Source organism: Neoarius graeffei, chromosome 5, assembly GCF_027579695.1.
Source record: "Neoarius graeffei isolate fNeoGra1 chromosome 5, fNeoGra1.pri, whole genome shotgun sequence".
NCBI classification, from domain to species: Eukaryota; Metazoa; Chordata; class Actinopteri; order Siluriformes; family Ariidae; genus Neoarius; species Neoarius graeffei.
The window spans coordinates 54,292,435-54,317,536 of NC_083573.1; the positions used below are offsets into that span (position 1 = coordinate 54,292,435).

Sequence of the window (25,102 nt, forward strand, 5' to 3'; positions counted from 1 at the left end):
AATTAAATTCTTAAGAATTTTAGTTATGACTGTGAGCATGACGTGATTGACTGCGGTATTGGCGTGAAGGGTGAAGTTTTGGAACCTGATTTTGTTTGAGCAGAGTAAAAATTGACGGTAATGTAGGAAGCCATTGATCAACGTGAAAAGGAAAAAAAAAAAACTTGGTCAGTGGTCACTGTGTGTGTATGTATGTAATTTATTTTATATATCCACACACACTACACATATATACAGTGTAAGAAATGAGGAATTTTAAGCAGACTGTCACAGTATGGACAAATCTGAAATGTCTGTCCATCCAAATTTCAGCCTGACGGAAGGACGTACCAAAGGCCCGGAACAATGTGGCCGGGGTCCGGGGCCTGAAGGGCTTTCAATGCCTGGAGATGGCTCCTCAGTTATTTCCAGGCACATTTTTTGTGATCTTCAGAGGCCAAATTACACAAGATGTTAGTTGCTAATTGCACTACAAATTCAATATAATGTACAAGAAAATGTCAGATTCAAGAAAAATATGCTTAAAGTTATACCCAAGAAAACAGCAGCACACACAGGTCAGTTCCATGTCGAGAAAAAAGTATGGGGGGTGGCAAGGATGTTCCAGTTGGTTACAACTTACTTGTCCTCATATAAAGGTACTATAATAACGCTCATGAAACATTTGTCAACAAAGATTTATTTAAATACTATGTTTAAGTCTAAGAAATTTGGTAATTAACAATACAACTATTCTTACATGATGGAGTTAAAATTGAGGACGAGACTCCAAATAACTTTTTTTTTTTTTTTTTTAATAACAAAATGACCCAACTAGACATGGTCCTCTCATTTGGCATTCAGACTAAAATCTGCTGGACTACAACTAAGAAAATAAAAACTCCTCTTAAAATATAAATCTACATCCTCCAAAGCATATGACGGTCATTCTTATTATGAATAAAAAATGCATATAATAAACATTGATTGGCATTTTGGCACTTAACGTACTGTACTGCAAAGTTTCATATAAACTGAACTCTTAATCCCCTGACTGGATCAATCAGATACGGTCAACCTGAAAACACTAGTTCAGCTGCATCGTGCAATAAAAACAGTGAATACTGAGATTACTACTACTATTATTATTATTATTATTATTATTATTATTATTCTCATTTAGTGTGCCACTCGGGGAATGGGAGGTGCCTGTAAATTTTTGAGGGGCTAGGACCTTCGGTGGCAGTTATGAATTTTTAAATCCCTGCAGGCGGCTGGAGTAAGGGCTCGTGCTAAAGCTTTCTGCAATCGGCACTTGCTCCTGACGTTTGATTGGGCTGTGCCTGGGCTCGTTCGAAAGGTCTTGGGGAGAGGGATGTGCCTGTAAAGTTTGGCAGTGTTGGGACCATTGGTGCCGGAGTTATGAATTTTTAAAGTCAGGCCTGCGGGGGCCCCTGCTTCACAGGCAGCGTTATGACCTCATGTATTCGCCCAGTTTAATGTTTGGAAGAAAATTAGAAGTAGATCAGACCCATATCGTTACAATTTTTCTTGGGCCATCTGGTTTGATGCTTTTGAAATACAAACGGACCAATGCGAGAATTACCGCTAAATGTCCGCTGGTCTGGCCTCATTTCCCACACTGTATATATGGGTACATGGATAATGATATGATGATGCTGATCAGTGTGTATGCACGTATACTGATCATCCTGAACATTTAAAACCACTTGACTACTTTTGTGTCAGATCCCCCTTGTGCCATAGACAGTTCTGATCTGGCGCGGCATGGACGCCACAAGATCTCTGAAGCTGAGCTGTGGTATCTGACACGAAGATATTAGCAGCAGGTCCTTTTAAGTCCTGTAAGTTGCAAAAACTGGGTAAGAACATCTCCAAAATGGCAGGTCCCAGATGTAGTGGTTAGTACCTACCAAAAGTGGTCCAAGGAAGGACAACTGGTTAACCAGTGAGAGGGTTATGGGTGCCCAAGGCTCATTGATGAGTGTGGGGAGTGAAGGCTAGTCCATCTGGTTTGCTCCAACAGAAGAGCTACTGAAGCACAAATTGCTGAAAAATAAATGCTGGCTGTGATGGAAAGGTGTCAGAACACACAGCGCGTTGCAGATTGCTGCGTATGGGGCTGAGGAGCCACAGACTGGTCAGAGTGCCCATGCTGACCCCCTGTCCACCACCAGAAGTGCATACAGTGGGCATGTGGACATCAAAACTGGACCTTGGAGCAATGGAAGACGGTGGCCTGGACTGATGAATCACACTGTCTTTTACATCATGTGGATGGCCCGGTGCGTGCATGTTGCTTATCTGGGGAAGAGATGGTGCCAGGATACACTATGGGAAGAAAGCAAGCCAGCAGTGTGATACTCTAAGCAGTGTTCTGCTGGGAAACTTTGGGTCCTGGCATTCATGTGGTTGTTACTTTAACGTGTACCATCTACCTAAACATTGTTGCAGAGCAAGTACACCCCTTCATGGCAACAGTATTCCCTAATGGCAGTGGCCTCTCTCTCTCTCTGTCTGTCTCGGCAGGATAAGGCACCCTGCCACACTGCAAAAAATGTTCAGGAATGGTTTCAGGAACATGACAAAACTTCAAGATGTTGACTTGGCCTCCCAAGTCCCCAGATCTCAATACAGTAGACCAGGGGTTGTCGACCTTAAAAGATCCCCAATTATTTTGGATAATCTATTCCATTAGAATCTAATAATCTATTGTAAAATGTATTAACTGAATGTAACATCACTCCCTGTTACAGATAGGAGCCCAGGAATTAAATAAATGCAATTAAAACAAACCCTTTTTAACTGTCGGTATTGTATTTAAAACCTGTATGGATGTGCCAGAAGCCAACATAAAAACCCTGCGTGCAGGGTGTTCTCAGTCAAAAGGAAATAATGATCCAAAAGTGGAGTCTGGTCCATTAACACAAACTTATTGCCATGTTTGTGTTCAGCAAACAAGCAGGTTATTAAAACCAATTGGTACACTCAAAAGTGGATACAGAAACCACTCCATGGGATAGATCCTTACATGTTAACAAAGAAGGATTTTTTTTTTTTCTATGAATTTGAAAAATTATCCATCTGTTGAGTTCCCCAACATCTCACACTATCTGGTGCTGCAGACATCATTCTCCACGGTCAAACAGATGGAAACCTGGAAGAGAATGAATGAATGAATGAATGAATGAATGGATGGGCTGGGTTAAAGATCTGGGGATCAGACATTACAAGATAAAGGGTTTATCATTTATGCCCAGGTAAGTAAGCATTTCTGGGATTTTTGGAATGGTTTGGTCTTTGCAATGGTTGCGAAGATACTACAAGTTTTAGTATCTGTTGTAAATGAGCCACAGTCGCTCAATTCCCAATCGTCCCTGCTCTTCTCTTTCAGGACAATCATTCACAAAGATCCACAGGAACTCCTTTTTAAAGACTTGGGTATTATGCACATGTTAGTTTACAACATGGTGACCACGATCAAACCATAAACAAAAACACACGAGGACTGGAGCATCTCCTGAACTTCAAAGCATCATGAAATAATGGAAAATCGTGAAGTGATTTTGCGAATCCAAACGAAATAAATCAGAGGAATTAACAAACCAGAGTGAGCTTAGCTGACCACCACTTCATGTCTTGCATGTTTAATGAGGTACAGTGGTGCTTGAAAGTTTGTGAACCCTTTAGAATTTTCTATATTTCTGCATAAATATGACCTAAAACATCAGATTTTCACAAGTCCTAAAAGTAGATAAAGAGATCCCAGTTAAACGAATGAGACAAATATTTGGTCACTTATTTATTGAGGAAAATGATCCAATATTACATATCTGTGAGTGGCAAAAGTATGTGAACCTCTAGGATTAGCAGTTAATTTGAAGGTGAAATTGGTCAGGTGTTTTCAATCAATGGCATGACAATCAGGTGTGAGTGGGCACCCTGTTTTATTTAAAGAACAGGGATCTATCAAAGTCTGATCTTCACAACACGTTTGTGGAAGTGTATCATGGCATGAACCAAGGAGATTTCTGAGGACCTTAGAAAAAGCGTTGTTGATGCTCATCAGGCTGGAAAAGGTTACAAAACCATCTCTAAAGACTTTGGACTCCACCAATCCACAGTCAGACAGATTGTGTTCAAATGGAGGAAATTCAAGACCATTGTTACCCTCCCCAGGAGTGGTCGACCAACAAATATCACTCCAAGAGCAAGGCGTGTAATAGTCGGTGAGGTCACAAAGGACCCCAGGGTAACTTCTAAGCAACTGAAGGCCTCTCTTACATTGGCTAATGTTCATGAGTCCACCATCAGGAGAACACTGAACAATGGTGTGCATGGTAGGGTTGCAAGGAGAAAGCTACTGCTCTCCAAAAAGAACACTGATGCTTGTCTGCAGTTTGCTAAAGATTACATGGATGAGCCAGGAGGGTATTGGAAAAATGTTTTGTGGACGGATGAGACCAAAATAGAACTTTTTGGTTTAAATGAGAAGCGTTATGTTTGGAGAAAGAAATGCTGCATTCCAGCATAAGAACCTTATCCCATCTGTGAAACATGGTGGTGTTAGTATCATGGTTTGGGCCTGTTTTGCTGCATCTGGGCCAGGATGGCTTGCCATCGTTGATGGAACAATGAATTCTGAAGCGAATTCTAAAGGAAAATGTCAGGACATCTGTCCATGAACTGAATCTCAAGAGAAGGTGGGTCATGCAGCAAGACAACGACCCTAAGCACACAAGTCGTTCTACCAAAGAATGGTTAAAGAAGAATAAAGTTCATGTTTTGGAATGGCCAAGTCAAAGTCCTGACCTTAATCCAATTGAAATATTGTGGAAGGACCTGAAGCGAGCAGTTCATGTGAGGAAACCCACCAACATCCCAGGGTTGAAGCCGTTCTGTACGGAGGAATGGGCTAAAATTCCTCCAAGCCGGTGTGCAGGACTGATCAACAGTTACCGGAAACGTTTAGTTGCAGTTATTGCTGCACAAGGGCGTCACACCAGATACTGAAAGCAAGGGTTCACATACTTTTGCCACTCACAGATATGTAATATTGGATCATTTTCCTCAATAAATAAATGACCAAGTATAATATTTTTGCCTCATTTGTTTAACTGGGTTCTCTTTATCTACTTTTTAGAACGTGTGAAAATCTGATGTTTTCGGTCATATTTATGCAGAAATGTAGAAAATTCTAAAGGGTTCACAAACTTTCAAGCACCACTGTAGAGGTCACATCGGATGCAACCCAGCATTGTACCCTACTAAAAATTAGCTTCAACTTGGGGGGGGGGGAGTTTTGGCCCAATAGATGGCACTTCGCTGCGGCCCAGTGGTTGAGAAACCCTGCAATAGAGCATCTGAGATGTTGAACAAACAAGTCTGATTCATGGAGGCCTCACCTCACAACTTGCTGGGCTTAAAGGATCTGCTGCTAACTTCTTGGTGCCACATCTTCAGAAGTCTTGTGGAACCATGCCTTGATGGCACAAGGGGGACCTATGTAATATTAGTCAGGTGGTTTTAACGTGTGTTCATTCATTTGTTCAATTTTGGAGCGAAGTTTCAACAAGTGGAACCACATTTTAACAAGGCTTAACAGTGAGTGAGACCTTTTAGTGTCCTGCCTGCACCAAAGCAAGTATTTTAACCAGAAGTCCATCAGTTTCCTCCTGATGATGAATTTGCTCCATTTTTAAAAATAAATAAATAAAAACCAGCCCTTGTGTTCTGCACAATGTTGTGGTGCAGTACTAACCTTGAGAAATGTATTTAATACAAATAAACAGGTTCTTTAATCATGTTATATTCAAAGTGTCCACATTTTATCCAACTTCGTGCCTGTCCTGTCTCTTTTGGAGTAAAATTTACAGGCTTGGCTGTTTTGATCGTCTTAAAGCATGTTCTTAATGCTTACAACCACATCACACCAAGACCATTTGCTCCAAGTACATAAGCTCCTTTAATCACATGTGACTGTTTCCATGGTGCTGTGTTGTTGGATGGTATTCAAAACATGTCTAGGGAGCATCGTTGTCGTCAAGTCTCGTTGTTGCATTTAACCACAGTGGACTACTCCCAAAAACAAGTAATACGTTGACAGCCACAACTACCGTGTAATTATATATTGCTTTAAAATAGCAAAATGGAAACATCTTTTACACAAAATAGAAGTCATTAAGCTGTTGTGCATGACTTTTGTAGATCATGTGTTTTGAATAGGCTTGCTAAGCAGCCTTTCCAATGGGGTCGTGCTGAACAAATAACCAACAGCCCAGAAATTCGTCACCCTCTATACAAGTTCACATGAAGTCCTCTAGAATTACACATACAGTGAGGTTTGTGTGTAAGGGGATGGCATGGTCTGTGTGTGAACTAGAGTTGCAACTGTAGATTAATTTCGTTTTTGAATAATTAGTTCAATGTTCTGTAATAAGACAAACTCGAAGCTTAATTTTATAGATTTAATAAAAGAAAACCAACAGTAAAATACAAATATGATCATCTGTGGGATATCATTTCATTTAATCTAAATGAAGCATAAACTTAACTAGCTAGAGGCTGTGACTAAGGTCACAGTAATTTGCACTAGCTGTTACAAATCGGGATGTCTGGTCACCATACCTTTTATAGATCCAGAACAGTATGAGGGAGTGAAGGAGAATGATGCTTACTGAGAAAGTTGCGTCTTGCCACCCTGAACAAAAACAACAACAAAAAAAACTGGTGGGGGGGGGAATCATGAAAATTTGACAATTATAAGTGATTGTGGGGAAAAAAGCCCGTTTTTCATGGATCATTCTGGTTCAGTGATCCAGATCACCACCAAAAGTCATAGCACAGTAATTCAGCCCAGAGGTATTCTCATGTGAAATTTGGTGGTGATTGGTTGAAAACTGAGGGAGAAATAGCATTTTATTAAATTGGTAATTACGCTCACTAAATGATAAATTAGTCAAACCAGAAGACTTGGTTAAATGGTAAAATATTGTAGATGTAACAAAAATGATCTAGATTATCAATTTACATTCTAATGTGCAACTTTTTTTTTTAAATCCACATGTTGCGTCACTGCCCAGGGCTCTACGTTAACTTTTGAAACCACTTGTCCGAATGTGAAGTTGACTTGTCCGAAGAAATATTTGAGAAAAAAAAACCCCCCACAAACTATTTGTAACCCAACAATCTTTGTTGCATTTGCATCACACCGCTTGTGGCTTGTACTCTTGCCATGAGACGCTAGAATGTCTCGCCTATATGAAGCTGTACCTTTTTTAAACATGCTGCTCGAGACATCAGCATAAGTAGGATATGATATGCACAGAGAACACTGCATTCCATCTCCGGTGTCTTGGACCCATTCAAATTCATCCTTCCAAGAATTTAGAAATTTCTGTGCTCTCTTGCTTTCATAGTTCTGCTGTGATTGTTTCCTCTTTTTTTCAGCACCAGATGCCTCAGATTCACTAGACTTCTTTGTGAAGCCGAACTTCAGGAGGGACATTTTCTAAATGTCTAAATTTTTATAATGAACACCATCAACAATTCAAAGATTTGGAAATTACCACATACTCAACATAAATATACAGTTGAATAATGATCCTGCCAACAGAAATGTCAACAAATCAACGTGTATGACACGATTAAAACCAATCATAAACGACCGTTTACTTTTCAGCTCAAATACACGAAGCGGTATTGGCCGGTTTCGCAAGTGGAATATTCAGTCCCCCCCAGGATTTTGCGGGCCTTTTTTGTGATTGTTGGGAGCTAAAATATCTGTTGCCGGGTTTTTTCCAAAAAATTGCACTGAAAGTTGTGGTGTTTTTTAGGTTTTAGTTGTGATTACATTGCGGGAGGAAGTGAAAGTTGCGAGAAATTGTTACGATTTTCTCTTTTTGCGATTAAAATTGAGTGATATGCTAAATATTAAGTTATTACTGAAAAACTATTGATTTAAAAAAACAGACACTGATAAATGGTCCTATAAATAACTTTACCAATATAAAAGATTACCAGGACTACAAAAATGCAGAAAAATAGGCTTTACTTATCCAAATGCACCTGTTGGTTCAAAAGTTAAAGTGCAGAGAACCTCACAGCACAACATGAAGTTACCTTAAAATATAATATAAATGCCTCAGCTTTCATGAAAAAAAAAAAAAAAAAACTATCAGTACTAGTACTGTGTGCAGGCAGTCTCTCCTGAAGACCAAATTAAACAATTATAAGCTAATAAAATAAATGACTCAGGCTTCATAGAAGAAAAAAAACAATTTGAACAGAATCTCACAGTATGATGCTGAAGCTGCCTAAACAATGGAAAATAAAATACCATTTTGGCAAAAATGTTGGCATCCATTAATTTCTTGTATTAAGTAAAAAATAATGTAAAGTGCACACAGTCCTTCACTGTAAACATAACACACTTTCAGTAACAGAATTTAAGCCTCTATAAACACTGACTCACACATGCTGCTTCTCTTGAATGTATACACGGAAGTAAGGCGGAAGGTAGTTTGTCGACGTCACCTCAAGACGACGCCAACGATTGGTCAACTTTCCCACAAATTTGTGGTGATTTGAATATAATTACAACACCGCCCTGAATTCTTGGGGATTGGTTGAATTTGCGTTGATGTTGCAAATTGCAACATCACGAAATCTTGGAGGTTCTGAATATTGCACATGCGCACATCGCTCTTTCCGAATAGAAACATCCAGCGATTCATCAAAACAATGTCGAGTGAGATGCTTCGGAAATCATGTGAATAAACCGATTAAATTTGACCTGTAACCCAAATATCGGCGTATTTTGGCACTTGTCCGATCGGACAAGTAACTGAGACGATGAACTTGTCCGACATAAAGTATCACTTGTCGCGGACAAGCGTTAAATGTCGAGCCCTGCTGCCTTAATCATTTCAGCAAATTGACCTATTATACTGTGGTTAAACAGGTCGTGCTGTTGTGCCAGTCTCATTCATTTTTGCATAGTCTGCTCTGAACATTAGGTCTCCAAACTTTGAGCATTTTCTTGTGCGATCTTGATTTTGATCCGTGTTCAGTCGGATGTAACTTAACTGCACTGGAATAGAAAAACTGCCATGTAGAAAGAGATGTATCAAAATTGCAGAAGCAGATCTGTTAAAGGTTTGCTGGTTAAAGCAGTGTTTTGTAATTTGCCTTTAAAAAAAAAAAATTTGTTTTCCTAATATTAATATAGTGTGGAGGGGGAACCTGGATTTATAGGAATTTGCAATCAATTTTAGAAATCCTCCATAGTCTACAGTTACTGTATGTTATCTAAATAAATAAGAAGGCATTGGAGTTATTTTGGATGTCTGTCAAATGGAGTAGGTAAACATCTGACTACTGTGGAATATTAAATTTTGGCACGGTCTTGATGTTTTTATATGCACATAGTAATCTGGTGATGGGAAAGCTCTGTGTGTACATGAGTCACTGAGGCACTTTGGATGGGAACGACTGTCTGATTGGTTACAGCAGTGTCAGAGATGGGAATTTGGCGTGCAAAGAGTGCAGAGATGAAAGTCATTTCAGAGTGTGGAGCGCTGGAGCTCCATTTATTAGGCCCAAGTTGTTCTGCTAGTTATAGCTTCAGAAATGTTTAGTGGCACAGAATTGGGCAAAGTGGCTGTATAACTATACGACTGGTGCAGTGTCCCCTTACCTTGTATTTAAAGGCAAAACTGAAAACCTCAGCCCAAGCCCCTGAGACAGTATTGTCTTTTACTGTGTTTAGGTCTATATGCAGCGTTGGCACTTGTTGTCTCAAGCACTGCTTTCGGTTAAAAGGATTTTGGTATCTGTGCTACAATATAATAATTTTGTGCTTTATCACAATTTGAAGCTGCACTAGCACTAATGCGACTTGATTCGTTATGTTCATGCATTAGTCAGCGATGTGGAAAAACAAATGGAAATATAAAGTTGGACTCCTATAACATTTGCCTGTTAATGCGCATAAGGTACGTGGGCAACAGTTTGTGGCCACCGATCACACCTACATCTGCTTTTTGAACATCTTATTTCAGATTTAGTTCCCCATTGCTGTTATAACATCCACTCTTCTGGGAAGGCTTTCCACTCGATTTTGCAGCGTGATTATGGGGATTTGTCCATTCAGACCAAGAGTGCTAGTGAGATCGGGCACTGATGTCGAATGAGCTCTGAGGCGCGGTTGGCATTCCGGTTCATCCCAGAGGTGTTTGGTGTGTTTGAGATCAGGGCTCTGAGCAGGCCACTCAAATCCTTCTACAGTGGTCTTCTCATCGGGCTCGCTTTGTGCACAGGGACATTGTCATGCTCGAGTGTGTTTTGTAGTGGAGTTATTCTATCTAAGAAGAGTTTTTTTTTTTGTGTGTGTGCTAGTAGAACAAATGCTATTTTCCACTTCACAGGTCTTTGTTTCATGCTGCGGTGCTTGGCAGGTAGTTATTAGTGTTTGCGCTGCTAATATTTGAAACCATCATTCAGGCAGCAAAGGGAAATGTTTAAAACACTGTTTCAAAGACCAAAAGTGCTGATGACTTGCATTTGACACAGTCATCCACATATTTAATTTTCATCTCACTGTCTAGACAAGTTTTATAGTCACAGATAAATTAAAGCTTTGCTTTACCACACTGTTAATTCGGAATTTAATGTGGTTTAAATAAAACTTCTCATGTTTTCAGTTTTGTTTTACAGTGTTTCAATTTCTTTCTAATGCACAGGATCCTGGCACGATGGGTCTGCTGTTACTAGCCAATGTGTTGAAGTGAGCTGTCCTCTCCTACTGTAAACTCCTCCTCCTGGGGTTAAACCCCGCCTCCCATCCAGCCAGGGAGCAGCAGTCATGGCAGGTGTTAAGCGTGGCTATGATGGCAAGATTGCTGGACTGTATGACCTGGACAAGACGTTGGGGCGTGGGCATTTTGCCGTCGTAAAGCTGGCACGCCACGTCTTCACTGGCGAGAAAGTGGCAGTGAAGGTCATCGACAAGACCAAGCTGGACACGGTTGCCACAGGACACCTTTTCCAGGAGGTACGCTGCATGAAGCTGGTGCAACACCCCAACATTGTGCGCCTCTACGAAGTCATTGACACACAAACCAAGCTTTACCTGATCCTGGAGCTGGGGGACGGAGGCGACATGTTCGACTACATCATGAAGCACGAGGAGGGGCTCAGCGAGGAACTGGCAAAGAAGTACTTTGCCCAGATTGTCCACGCCATCTCTTACTGCCACCGGCTGCATGTGGTGCACCGCGATTTGAAGCCTGAAAACGTGGTTTTCTTCGAGAAGCAGGGCCTTGTTAAGCTTACTGACTTCGGCTTTAGTAATAAGTTTCAGCCCGGGAAGAAGCTGACCACCAGCTGCGGGTCTTTGGCCTACTCAGCACCGGAGATCCTGCTAGGGGATGAGTACGATGCACCTGCAGTAGGTGAGTACATGGTGGAAAGGATGAAATGTACTTTAGATTCATGTTGGCTCCCAAAGTGCGATTATGTAAGACAGGGCCACAGTTCTAACACAATTTATTTAACAGGTAGTGGGTGTTGGTTATTATTTTACCTTCGAGTTATTAGTTGGTTTCACTTTAATTCAATTTTGAAGTTTAAATCCAATTGTCTGGAATGAAAAGCTCTGACTCCAATAACTAGCTAAATATAGTATACACTTAAATAATGGGTCTAATATTTGAATGGTTGGATAAATGTGCATGGAGCGCACTGAGAGGGTCCTTTGATTTGATTTGATTTTTTTTTTTTTTTTTTCCCTGTCTGCAAAAAACTGAGTTAAAGCAGTGGTTCCCAGCGTTGGGCTTGACACCATAACCTGCTTAGTCAGACTAAACGGGGCCTTGTTGAGGCATTGTGGGTGTGTTGGAGCAGAAAAAAACACGATATTTGCTACTCTGAGTGTCCATATTGGTATTACATGTAGTTTAGAGGACTCTAAGGTGAAACTTTGGGTTCTTGGTCCATTTATATCTCTTGTATACCTAAATATAGAGTTCAGCCTTATGCAAGGGGATTACTGGCAGTGTGTTTGGCTTGTATGTTAAAGCGGGTATATGATCAAAACTAAAATATTAATAGCACAGCAATAGCTTGGAGTACTTGGTTTTCTTTTTTTTTTTTTTTTTTTTTTTTGTTGCTAGTTAATGAGCAGTGCCTTTACACATTTAAAATAGTCCTGCTAGATGAATGATGAAGCTTTGGGTTACTGTTATACTGCGTGTTCTAACATTCCTCTGCTATTTAATAGTGTTCACCTGTTCAGGTTCCTGCAGATTTCATGTGTGTGTTGGAGAATACTGTACTGTCCTCATACACACTTCTTCTGCTTTTTCCATTTTACTAAAAGGGCGTCTCTGTGCATGTCCGTTTCCACCGTCCATTAGTGTGTGTCACAAGAAGGACAAGAGAACAGACTGGCTGCTGGTGCTGTTTGGATTTGTAGTCCAGTCACAGTTGCAGGCGACTGGCTGGTGGAACAGTTAATCCTCTCTTTGTTTGCTCTGAAGCTTCTCTGCTGGAGCTCTGATTAAACATTCCTTATTGACACTGTCAGTGTGATCAAATGCAGTGCGCTCTGATTGCTATTGGACTCCCCACTCGGATTATTTCCGACCTCACTTCCTAATTGATACTTTGTTCTGCATTTTGTTTCCACAACAGCTGAAACTAGACAGAAGTCGTACATTGTACTAAACAGGGGTGTCAAACTCCTTTTCGCCGAGGGCCACGTCATTAAATTTCTAGGTCATCCAGGGCCAAGTAATCACTGAACGTCCATTTTAAAAAGGGCAACCATGAAATCTGCATGGCAGAATCTCATCTCATTAACTGTAGCCGCTTTATCCTTCTACAGGGTCGCAGGCAAGCTGGAGCCTATCCCAGCTGACTACGGGCGAAAGGCGGGGTACACCCTGGACAAGTCGCCAGGTCATCACAGGGCTGACACATAGACACAGACAACCATTCACACTCACATTCACACCTACGGTCAATTTAGAGTCACCAGTTAACCTAACCTGCATGTCTTTGGACTGTGGGGGAAACCGGAGCACCCGGAGGAAACCCACGCAGACACGGGGAGAACATGCAAACTCCACACAGAAAGGCCCTCGCCGGCCGCTGGGCTCGAACCCAGGACCTTCTTGCTGTGAGGCGACAGCGCTAACCACTAGACCAGTGTGCCGTGCATGGCAGAATGATTAGTTTATTCTAGAAGTTTTGAACACTTTCGCTGGGAATCAGTAAAGCGACGACTAGGCTAATTTTCCGCTTCATATGATTCCATTTCAGTACATTTTGCTTGGTATCTTTTAACATCGAAACATGAAAATGTCAATAGGCTATAAACTTGTGTGGCAGTAAAAACTTGACAGTTTGGTTTCAATAGGAACAGCTTTAAAATTCAACTTCCATATGTTCTTCATTCCCAGTATATTCAAGTATCCAGTATGGATACATGTAATATACAGTAGAATAACATAAATGAAGATAAGTGCAGTCAGCAATTTGCATTCAATATAAGAACTTGCCTGTCCTCACATTCAAAAACTGTGGCAGTAAAAAGTGTGTGAAGAGTTTTAGAGCTGTGAGCAAACTAAACAAATTGGCTTACTCTTAACTTCCCAAAACAAGCAGGCTTGTTCACTTTTCCTGAAAGCTTCAACTCCTTTATCAACCTTCCTTTTCTTTGACAGCAAGAAGCTAGCTCGCGATCTTTAGTCATGAACAGCTAGCTGTTTAGGTTGACACCACCTAGTGGATGGATGACGAATTGCTTTTCATGGTAATGGTGGACACAAAGAATGTAGAATCTTTGGTTGACGGGCGGGCCGTTTTGAATCTTTGTGCTGACTGTATGTTTGACGCCCCTGCCTTACAAAGTACCACTTGGGAAACTGACTCGGTATATCTGTATTATACCACAGCATGGCTGAATGCGCAAATCTGATTGGTCAGAAGGTGTGCATTAGTTTCATAGAACAGCACAAGTAGGTCTGTCTGTAACATGAATGTTAATATATTAGGAAACCTTTATGGAAGGAGTCTCAGTTGTAAGCGCTTTGTAAAAGTCAGTTTCCCAGCTCAGCAAAGTGTTCAAGACAAGAGTTTACACTTCCTGTTTTTTTCTGTAAAGTGACAGACTACGTTTTGTTTGTTGGGGGTGCTGTGGAAATGCCTGTTTATCGAGGCTATAACTTAATTATAGGGCGGCACGGTGGTGTAGTGGTTAGCACGGTCGCCTCACAGCAAGAAGGTTCCGGGTTCGACCCCAGCGGCCGGCGAGGGCCTTTCTGTATGGAGTTTGCATGTTCTCCCCGTGTCTGCGTGGGTTTCCTCCGGGTGCTCCGGTTTCCCCCCACAGTCCAAAGACATGCAGTTAGGTTAATGTGGGGCAGCCTTGGGCTGAGGTGCCCTTGAGCAAGGTACCTGACCCCTGACTGCTCCCCGGGCACTGTGTGTAGCTGCCCGTGGGGGTGTGTGTGTGTGTGTGTGTGTGTGTGTGTATGTTCACTGCTTCAGATGGGTTAAATGCAGAGAATGAATTTCACTGTGCTTGAAGTGTGCATGTGACAAAGGTTTCTTCTCTTTTTCTTAAAGCTAGACGGCCTTTTGAGTTCATAAAATCAGTGAAATTTAGTTCCCTCTGAAATTTGGTCATTGTGATGTATGTTTATTTCTGTAATATATCTCAAAGCCAGACCATTCTATGGATGGGAAGTTATTTAATTTGAGTGGATTCCCGAGCAAATAATGTGCATGAAGAACTAGCTTGCTTCATGCAGTCAAACAGACAGAGGAAGTCTGTGTGCACACGCCCAGGTTTACCATCTTTTTTTTTTTTCTTCTTCTTTTGGGTTTTACAGCAGCTGGCATCCAGAGTGTTGCATTACTGTCATCTACAGGTTTACCTTTGACGGTGCCCTGACAGTTACATCAACTGTTCGTTTAGCGACAGAACGATCACACCGAGGTGCTCGCTGACCGCCGATATTTATTAGTTTGGTCCTGCGTTTCCTTTCCTTCGCAACATGGCACCTTTTCTTCTCGCTTTCCATTACTGTAGTCGGTCTTTCACGTTTCATTCGCGCACTCACGTCTGCCATTTTTCTTTCATGTTTCAAATTTGTATCCCACAATGCCTTGCATGAACGGGGGAAAGTCCACCATGTGATGCATGATGTAGTATCTTGAATTGGGTCATGGTGAAGCAGGAAAAAATAGTGGAGAATTTAAGGCTACGTGACCCCAAATTCATTAATTGTTCTATTAAAAAAAAAATTATAAAATTGGAAGTCTGTGATTTTTGAATTCAGTAGCTTTCTATCCGCTAAACAAAAATAACTTGGTGTCGGGGAAAATTCTTTCTTTTTATGACCTAAATTTGAAAAATCTGAAATGCAGTGTACCTTTTAAGTAAGAGCACCTTGTGTGTTGGGTGAGCCAGGACATTAAATCTAACGATAATCTGTTAAAATGCATAATGCTTTGGATATTATAATTGGAATATTAGGCTCCATATTTACAGTTTAAAAGCCCAACCCAAATGGAAATGCTTCGCATAAACACCTCAATGAGGAAAAAATGTCCAAAAGTATTGAAATTTTACTCGGTTGTACTGGGTAATTTAAACCTTTTCATAAACTGATCAAAAGAAAATATTAGCCATGTAAATGCTCAAAACAGGGGCAGCACAGTGGTGTAGTGGTTAGCACTGTCGCCTCACAGCAAGAAAGTTCTGTTTCGAACCCCACAGCCAACGGGGGCCTTTCTGTGTGGAGTTTGCATGTCTCTCCGTGTCTGCATGGGTTTTCTCCAGGTGCTCTGGTTTCCCCCACAGTCCAAAGGCATGCAGGTTAGGTAAAATACCCAGCCACTGGGGTTGTACAAGCCAGTGCATACTTGGTGCTGGTCCCAAGCCTGGATAGATTGGGGAGGGCTGCATCAGGAAGGGCATCCGGTGTAAAACCTATGCCAAATCAAATATGCGGAACAGATCCGCTGTGGTGACCCCTAACAGGAGCAGCTGGAAGTAGAAATGCTCAGAAGGATTTCTTTCTGCACCTGCAACCGTGCGTGTGCAGTGTGCCTCTGCACAGTGATGACACCTGGGCGCTTTTTTTTTTTTGGTAGTCTTGTGGTAATGGCGTGTACAAGGTCACATGGTGTTACCAGAAGTATTGGACAATTTTTCCAAATCTGCCTTGTCTGTTGTTGCAAGGCAAATGTATGTTTGATTTTTTTTTTTAAAAAAAAAAAGGAAAATGGAATTACTCACTGGGGGAAGAAATGACTTTTTTGTGAAGATAAATTTTCTACTAATTGGGAACAGACAACAAAGGCATGGCTCCGTACAGGACAGTATTTCGAAACGCATTCTCCTGTGCTGGCTTTCTGTTCTGCACTTCTACAAGGAGGAGGTTTCTTTCCAATTGTTGCTTAAATAAAAGAAACGCAATAAGATGTGGCAATTATTTTAGCTACTAGTCAGTCTTTGTGGAGCAGAATAAGCCACCTATGTGCGATTTTTGTGTGTGAGAGAGAGACCAGAAATTCTATTCCGGTTGTATGCTTGGGACTTTAAACGCGCATCTATCTGATCGCTTTCATGTAAATGGTACAATCCGAAGAAATTTGGAATGAATGTAGTAAATGTGTGCATGTAAACTATGCTACTGGGGATCAGGACATTTTGTCCAAAGCCTTTTTCATACTGTCAGTTATTTTATATGTGGTGACAATGTGTGACAAGGTTGCGATATAAACAAACCATAATTCATTTAAGGGAGTGTATTAAGCAGGTTTATGACAGCGTCTCCCAGTAATAAATGGAAATAAGCAATATTTGTAAGGCAAATGAATGCTGTAGTATGAGTGCTTCAACACGAGCAGTGTAAGGGGTGTAAACAAGTGGACCCTTACTATTCCAGGCTGCTCTCTGAGCTTAGAGTCCAGTGAAGCTGTTTAATTCATCATGTAGCCAGTCTTAAAGGGCATATCCTGAACCAATTTCTTTTTTTTTTTTTTTTTTTTTAAATATGAAAGAATGTCCCTTTACACACTCATCCAGAAGGGTAATTTTGCACAAGGCCATCTATCTACAGCAGAAAAAAATAAAAAGCCTCTGGAAAAATCCCAAGGGAGTCTGGAACCAGATTCGTGACGTTACCTGCGGAAGCGCCGGCAGGTTGCGTGAGCTTTGCATGGTTTCAGTGCACAGCCTGTGTAGACCAAGCGCTCCCATTTCTCTCATATTGTCCGGTCTTTTGGAAAATGAGTACTAATCCCATCATGATTGGTGTTGCTACACCCTCCTACGATACATCTGTTAACCATTTTAATAATTGTGATAACGTTGAAGAAATTTGCAGAAAACCACCAGGTCGTTTTCTCATAAACAAACCAGCGCTGGCGTAGGATTCAGAGGGAGGCGTCCCGCACGTGACGTCACAAAAATCAATGTTTCCTGGGAAACCCAAATGCCAAGTTTTTTCAGAGGCGGACCAATTCGCCTCAAGTGGTTTGATTTCAACTGAATTTTTCTGGTATTGTGCAAGGTAAAAAAATTGCAGAGAATGCAGAATGTTACAGATATTTGACCAAAGTTTAATATAAAATAGGAGAATTACATTGATCTTGCTCCTGAATTTACCCGTGATATGCACTTTAAGGTCAACACAGCCTTAATCAGTAAAATGTTTCAATTATTTTTGGAGTGCGCCCAAGAGTCCTGCGCGAGGAAGGAGTTTTTGTCGAATGTTTCTTGGGTTTTACATGAATGCTAGGTAGGAACCCATTGTTTTGAACATGCTCACTGAGAAATCTGGTGCGATCTTTACTCACTATTAGATTTCACAACTCGCGTTTGGCAAGTGATGGGTGGTTAAACTACATGCTGCAAAAATGTGTTTTGCTTCGGTCAAATTCCATTGAGAATTCCTTTTTTTCGAACAAACAAATACCTGAAATATAAAATAATTGATGGTGCGTATGAAAGGCTTTGGACAAAACGTCTTAACTATTGGACAAAGTGTCCTGTATCCAGCTATGGCCCTTTTCCACTACCCTTTTTCAGCTCACTTCAGCCCGACACGGCTCGCGTTTCGACTACCTCAGAGCAGCACGACTCGGCTCGCTTCAGCCCTACTCAGCACCCAAAACTCGCACGGTTTTGGAGTAGGGCTGAAGCGAGCCGAGCCGAGTGGGGCTAGGGGCGTGAGGAGACACTCCCCTGTGCACTGATTGGTGAGGAGGAGTGTCCTCACATGCCTACACACGCCCCGCGAGCACGCTGGGATCTGTAAACCCAGAAGAAGAAGAATTACGAGAATTTCTGAAGCCTTATGCGCCTCGCCTCATCTATACGCTCTTGCCAGTATCTGTTGGCGTTGTTGGTGACAACAAGCCACAGCACCAAGACCAGCAACACTAACGACTCCATGTCCTCCATGTTTATTGTTTACTATCCGGGTCGTGAGACTACCGCTTAAAAGGTCACTGATGTCACTGTTTGCGCCGCCTAACGACATCACGTGACGTCCACCCACTTTCGCTAATTCCACCCAATGTGTCCACCCACTTCCAGCCAGCACGGTTCAGCGCGGTTGTAGTCGAAATGCAACTCCAACAGCCCCGCTCAGCTCGACTCAGCCCAACTCAGCACGGCACGGCTCAGCCCAACTCAGCTGCGTTGGTAGTGGAAAAGCGGCACTACTGTAATCATTGTCAAATCGCTGTGTTATAATCAGAGCAACACACACTCCAGACAGCACTATTGTGCAAAAATGATGCACTTTGGCCTGCATTGTTTTTGCATAACAGTCTGTTATTCCCTACTTATGAAAGCTCAAGTGTTAATATTTAGACTGTCTGTCTGTCTGATTTTGATATTTAGGCAGTAGGTGTTTGTGATGTAACTTTGGGAGATTGTGTTGTGGTGTTTGAAATGCTTGTCCTTGAGTCTTAGGAAAGTGACAGTGAGTACACCGGGGTCAGTGCGAGAGATTTTAAAGCAGTATGGTTTCCTCCAACCATTTTACTCCTATAGCGGTTACATGAAAGCATTTCTTCCCTTGCCTTTGGAAAGTCAGTGTTGGATCAGTAGGTCTGCTCTAAATTAGGTTTTAAATAAGAAGTGCGGCAAAAAAGCATTAATTTTAATGACTGATTCATGTGTGAAGAATCTGTTGATTAATCAGCTTATCTAATGCATTTTTTTTGCTGTCAGTCGTAAGAAGAAATTGCAAACTTGGAAGCAACACTGACGCACTTAATTCAAAGTATTGTCGCACATTTTTGTTTTTAAAATAATTTGGACCACAACTTCTGCAAAATTAGTGTCAACATGGCTAATTGAGTCATATTCCAATTCCAGTACTGTAAAGGGGCAAATTAATTTGTTAAAACCCGTAGTTAAAACATGTTAACTAGCTGATAAATTATCTAAAGTGTTGACTCGCAGTACCGTTACTTTAAATCTAAGAAGAGTCTAAGTTAAAGTGACTCACAGAGATGAAAATATATCTCATTTCAGACATCGCAGTATTTAACAGCCAATAAAATCTCTTGTGGCCTGCGTACGCTGCATGTGACCTCGCTCATTCTGCATCCCGTAGTGTCTCGCCTGAAAATGACACGGCTCCTGCTCTTTTACATTACAGAAATATTTGTTTAAAAACAGCAGCTATGTTGACTGTATTACCAACTTTGTTGCAAGAGGTTGTGGATGTTAATAGTCTATTGACGTGGTATGATTTCAGTTTGTCCTCAATCCTTCCATAAAGGCTGAGGCCATCCTTAAAAAAAAATCTGTTTCCTGTCCACCGGGTGAGCAAAAAAAATTCTGTCGGGAGGGAGGGATTTTAGATAGATGGATGGATAAGAAATCGCAATGCTGTTTGCTTTTTCTTTCAGTACTTTTTTTTTTTTATTACAAAAGCAGACACATCTAATAAAATATGACAGTTTAATCAACTGAAACTTGTACAAAAACTAAGTTAGCATTTTAAATGCTGACTGCAACATTTGCAAAACTTTTACAAAGGTACTTAAAATGTCCAACACACGGACTTTTTGTAGTTCTAAATCGACCGTTAGGCCTAGTTCGGATGAAATTACACTATTAAAATGATCACTGAATGATTGATTTGTTTTTCTGAATCTTTACTATTTTGTTGTTCGCTAGAATACCATTTTGCGATTTCACACTTAAGCAAATGTTTGAAAACTCCAGATCTCCCTTCCTTCATGGTGGCTGCCATTTTTTTGTGCCGCACGGCGCATGCGCAGAGCTGATTCAGTTCAGTGTGCGCGCACTCGGCGGAGGCAGTAGTGTGTCGGGGCTGTCGGAGGGAACAGAAGCAGAGATAACGCTTATTTTGTCTCCGGTAAACCAGTCTTCTCTCGTTCAATTACGTGCTGGCATCAAGACACCGTTGGTTGTAAATGAAACCAAACTGAGTCGTTGGAGTGTATTTTCATACACAAGTGGAGAAATGTTTGCTGAGTGTTTGTGTAGCCACCACTGCAGACCGTTGTCGTTAATTCATAGCATGCTCAGTTGCGTGAATGTGTCATGCACCGAAAATAAGAGATTTACAAGCCAGGAACCCCTCATGATGCAATACGCAAGAAAAGAGAGAAGATTTACTGCCATTTTACTTTGTATCTGAGTAAAGTGAATAAATAAATGGTCTGTGGAAAATGCATTTAATCCTGGGAACTGCAATCCTGTTTCTCTACAAGGAGTATGAGAAGTTTCCTGAGGGTCACCAGAAGGTAATGGGTTGGGAGCTCGGTGTTCATGTTATCTACTGATTAGAGAGCAGGAGAAAACCTACTGGTTAATAAAAGGCTGTGTGTCTCTCTCTAATTCCCCCCTAGCTTTAGCTGTTGTCAGTGTCACATGATCATTAGATCTGACGAGTGAATGGATGAGTTGTGGATGCTAAGGTTAAAGGTATGATGATGGATTTAAGTCAACATGCCATAGAAAGGAAGGATCCCTCTGTGCTGCTGTTGTGCATCAATTAGTCGACTACCTGCCCGGTATGACCGAATGTAACCTTTTTTTTTTTTAAAACCTCATACCATGTGCCTGTACTGCCTTGGAAATGGTCGATGAAACATTTTGAAAATCCTGATGGGTAGCAAGATTGTGACTGACTGTGCTAAGTAATTAGTGTAAAACAGTAAGTCAGCACAACACGCTGATACAGACGCCAGACTGTGATTTAATGCTATTGCAATTTCTTAAAAGGTATTTTCAGTATTGACTTTTTCTGGCTATTATCCTCTTTGCTCTCCAAGTATTGCTATCAGTATTACCCAGTTTTGTAGTCGAGTCACTGAACCTCAAGTCCGATTCCAGTCTCGGGTCCCCAGTGTTCAAGTCTAAGTCATTGGAAAAAAAAATTTGAGTTGAGTCCACTATTGATCCGATCCAAGTCGAGTCCGAGAACAAGACTGCAGCCGCGCTGTTTGACAGTGGCTGTTTTAGCGCCATTAACATTAGCTTGTTGCTGAACATGTATGAACAGGTGAATGTGCATTTTCTTTATCAGGGAGTGCGAAGTATTCTGTCAGAGATGGATGTGAGTGCAGAAGGTGTGTTTTATTAATCCAAGTGAAGACGGTAAACAATCCAGAACGGCAGGCAAAATCGTGAAACGGGCGATAGGTCGAGCGAGGCACGAACAGGCTATCGTAGACTCGGCAGAATCGAAGACGAGAAACAGGAAACCGGGGATCAGGAAACCAGATAAGGAAATGAGGCTCGGTAATGTCAATACTTTGCAAAGTGTGTGTGTTCACAGTTTTTATATTAGGGCAATTCCATGTAAATGTCAACCTCACCATGCAAAAATAAAGCAACATGTAATACATCAAAACCACTCCCAGAGATATCACCTAGGCCTGTATTTTACAGATGTGAATAAGTTGAACCAATTTGTAACCAACCTAATATGTCACTGTCAGTCTTTCTTTCTTATAATGTAAAACCCAAGCTAAAATCAACTTTGATCATGTACAATTCTATATTATTGCCACAAGCCACAGAAATGTATGCTAAAATCCGCAAAACAATAGCCATCCTAAATATTATTTAAGAACTTTGATAGTTTTAGCTGATATTTAGAGTTTTTCAAAGAGTTATGGTGGTTAAATTGCTGATTTTCTAAACATATGCCATGTCTATTTCAGACGCGTCACATCCATAACGGAATTTCGTCACATCCATAACGCTGACTTTTCCTTCCGAAACTCTGCATGAAATACAAAATATTTTAAACAAAGATTTTTTAATATTCACTTTGGACCCCTCTATCAAATGGATATCTCCATTTCGACATTAGGTTTACGATTTCAGAGTTTGATAATGTACAGTCACCCAAGAAAAGTGATACTTTTTCTGTCACATCCATAACGCATCTTTTATTGGCATTTTCTGGCATGCCCTAGATGTACTATGGGAATTGTTCTTGTTCTATCACTTCTCCAGTATGGTACAGCCTTAAAATATGCAACACCTGTTTAAATACTGGGAGACAATAAAACATGCACTGGGTCATTTGTTGCCATTTTGAGTTCAAGTGTCACGTCCATAACGCTGGAATTGCTCATTAGCGTGCTGATTGTGCCTTAATCCTGTGCAGGTGCAAGTCGTTTATGGCGCGAGTGTGTCCGCTTGGCGCACGCACTGTCCAGACCATGCCTGAGAGTCTATCTGATGCATGCGCCAAGGCGTGCAGGTGTGACACTCTTGCACAAAATTGGTGCAAAAATTAATGTTGATTATAAATATATTATGGCATGTTACTAAAAATAAAGAAAAAAATCCAAGTCCTCATCTCCCAGTTTACGAGTCCTAATGCAGTTAATGCACGAGTCCAAGTCGTGAGTCCTTAAAATTAGGGCGTGAGTCGGACTCGAGTACTACAAGCCTGATGTTAACCCTTAGAGAACCCATACTGGACACATGCTGGGCCTAATTCACATCTAGCATTGACATTTACAAGGTTATGAGCTGTGAACCCTTCCTCTGATATTCTTGCTATCTCAATTATTCTGTAGCAAGCATGCTCAAATTTTATAAGTTCAATTTATCCAGCTCAGTTTTTCGATGGCAAGTGAATCAGTGTTTTGTGCCCCGTACTGAATCCTGTGCTTCAATTCTAGATTTGATTCTAGTAAACTCTAACGTTTGAGCCTTGTTCATTAATCTCCTTCTGTTTGTCACTTCAGCATGGCATTAGGAGAGTCTGGAATGTGAATGGTTTGGAATGTTCTTTCTCAGTGTGTGCTACTTTCACTTGCATAACTTTCGATTCCAGTAATTCTGTCAGAAACTAACCAGGCTGGTTCAGCCCACATTTGTACAGGAAATGGTTGCACTGAGCTACCTGGAAATTCGGTCTGACATGTACAATTCAAGTGCTTTTTGTTCAATGTCCCTCCCCTTGCAGCATCGCAAACATTCAACTAATCTCTGCTTTTGTCTCGATCCCTGGCTGATAGAAATGCATGTTGTGTTTGGTGAAAACACCTTGCTGCAGTGTTGAGATTAAGCTGGTTCTATAGCTTCCCAAATTTCCCATGTATAGATGTTCATGATTTATTTTTGTGATGTTGGATTTTTATGTCTTGCCCTTTTTTTTTTTTTTTTTCTTTTAAACTAAAGTAATGCAAAAAGGTTTTTAATAATGTGAAACTTTTAATGTGGAAGCAGAAACCCCATAACTTTAGTTAGTTAACCACAAACCCACATTTTTGTCCTTGTTTGAATTGCCAGCTGACCCATACTGTACCCAGTGTGCTGAATTTAGTTATCTTTCTTGCCTGTGTAGCATGAGTATCGATACAGGATGTGTGGGTTGAATTATAAATAGTGCAGTCAACCGATTTGCTGAGACACGACTGTCCTGATCACGTCTCTGGCAGGAATCACATTTCTGCTGGACAGTGGCCACAGTAACATTCAGTGGTAGTGATGGTGTCTGCTAAACTAACACCTTTCTCCAAATGCCCTTTTTTTTTTTTTTCTGGCAGCTGCACACGAGGCAGTCTCACTATTTTATGGTAGACTGATTTTCAACTTGTAACACTGGTGCTACCAGTTTTCACTTGGTCGCACCAGCACATGATTTGGTTGCACCCACCCTTTTATTTATTTATTTATTTTGGGGGGGCATGGCATGCTGATGAGTAGTTTTCTTAATTTGCATACCCTAGTTTTACATTGACGTAAAGATTGACTCAACGTATTTGCAAAATATTTTAATCTGAACGTTAAGTTTCTCTGCCACGAGCAGTGGTTCACAAAATAGGTCGTCATTTAATATAATAAAATTAAAAGAAAACTGTCATCAAATATTTTGTGAACAGGAGTTCCTCTTTCATGGTCTTCAACAGCATCGAACTTGAGATATATATATATATATATATATATATATATATATATATATATATATATATATATATATATATATATATATATATATAAAAAAATAAAATTTTATTTATTTTTAAAATTCGCTTTGCCATTTTTTTTGTGTATACATGTGTACACATTATGGCTGGGAAACCACTACAGCTTGCGGCAATTACAGTGGCCCCATTGTACCAAAATGCATGTCTTTGGACTGTGGGGGAAACTGGAGCACCCGGAGGAAACCCACGCGGACATGGGGAGAACATGCAAACTCGGTACAGAAAGGCCCCTGTCGGCTGCAAGGTTCGAACCTGAAACATTCTTGCTGTGAGGCGACAGTGATGACCACCGTGCCACCCAAACCATTTGCTGCCATGACCATTTCATTCTCTTAAGTTGAGTGATTTATTCTCATCTAACTACTGAAAAGAAGTGTGGAGGGACTTTGTGTTTCAGGTCCTGCATCAGTCCCTGCAGGTATTGTCTCTTGGACTAGTTCAGAATATCATTTCCTCTCCATTTTGTGTGTATCTGATTGTAATCTGATCATATGTAGCAAGTCTGAATAGCTGAAAATCACAAGACCTGATTTTTACAAATCCGTTTCAAACACCATTTGTACAATATGTGGTTTGAAATGTG

General features: G+C 40.9%; 2 protein-coding genes across 2 annotated transcripts in view; one reads left to right on the top strand and one right to left on the bottom strand.

Annotated features, from left to right (window-relative positions):
- Positions 1-25,102, bottom strand: part of pomgnt2 (protein O-linked mannose N-acetylglucosaminyltransferase 2 (beta 1,4-)) — a 127,333-nt gene that overhangs the window by 91,873 nt on the left and 10,358 nt on the right. The gene's annotated exons all lie outside the window — the stretch shown is intronic.
- Positions 1-25,102, top strand: part of snrka (SNF related kinase a) — an 80,790-nt gene that overhangs the window by 14,108 nt on the left and 41,580 nt on the right. The window contains exon 2 of the mRNA XM_060922046.1: positions 10,743-11,453. Within this exon, the coding sequence (XP_060778029.1) occupies positions 10,865-11,453 (589 nt within the window). The 5' untranslated portion in view covers positions 10,743-10,864. The remainder of the gene's footprint in view (positions 1-10,742; positions 11,454-25,102) is intronic.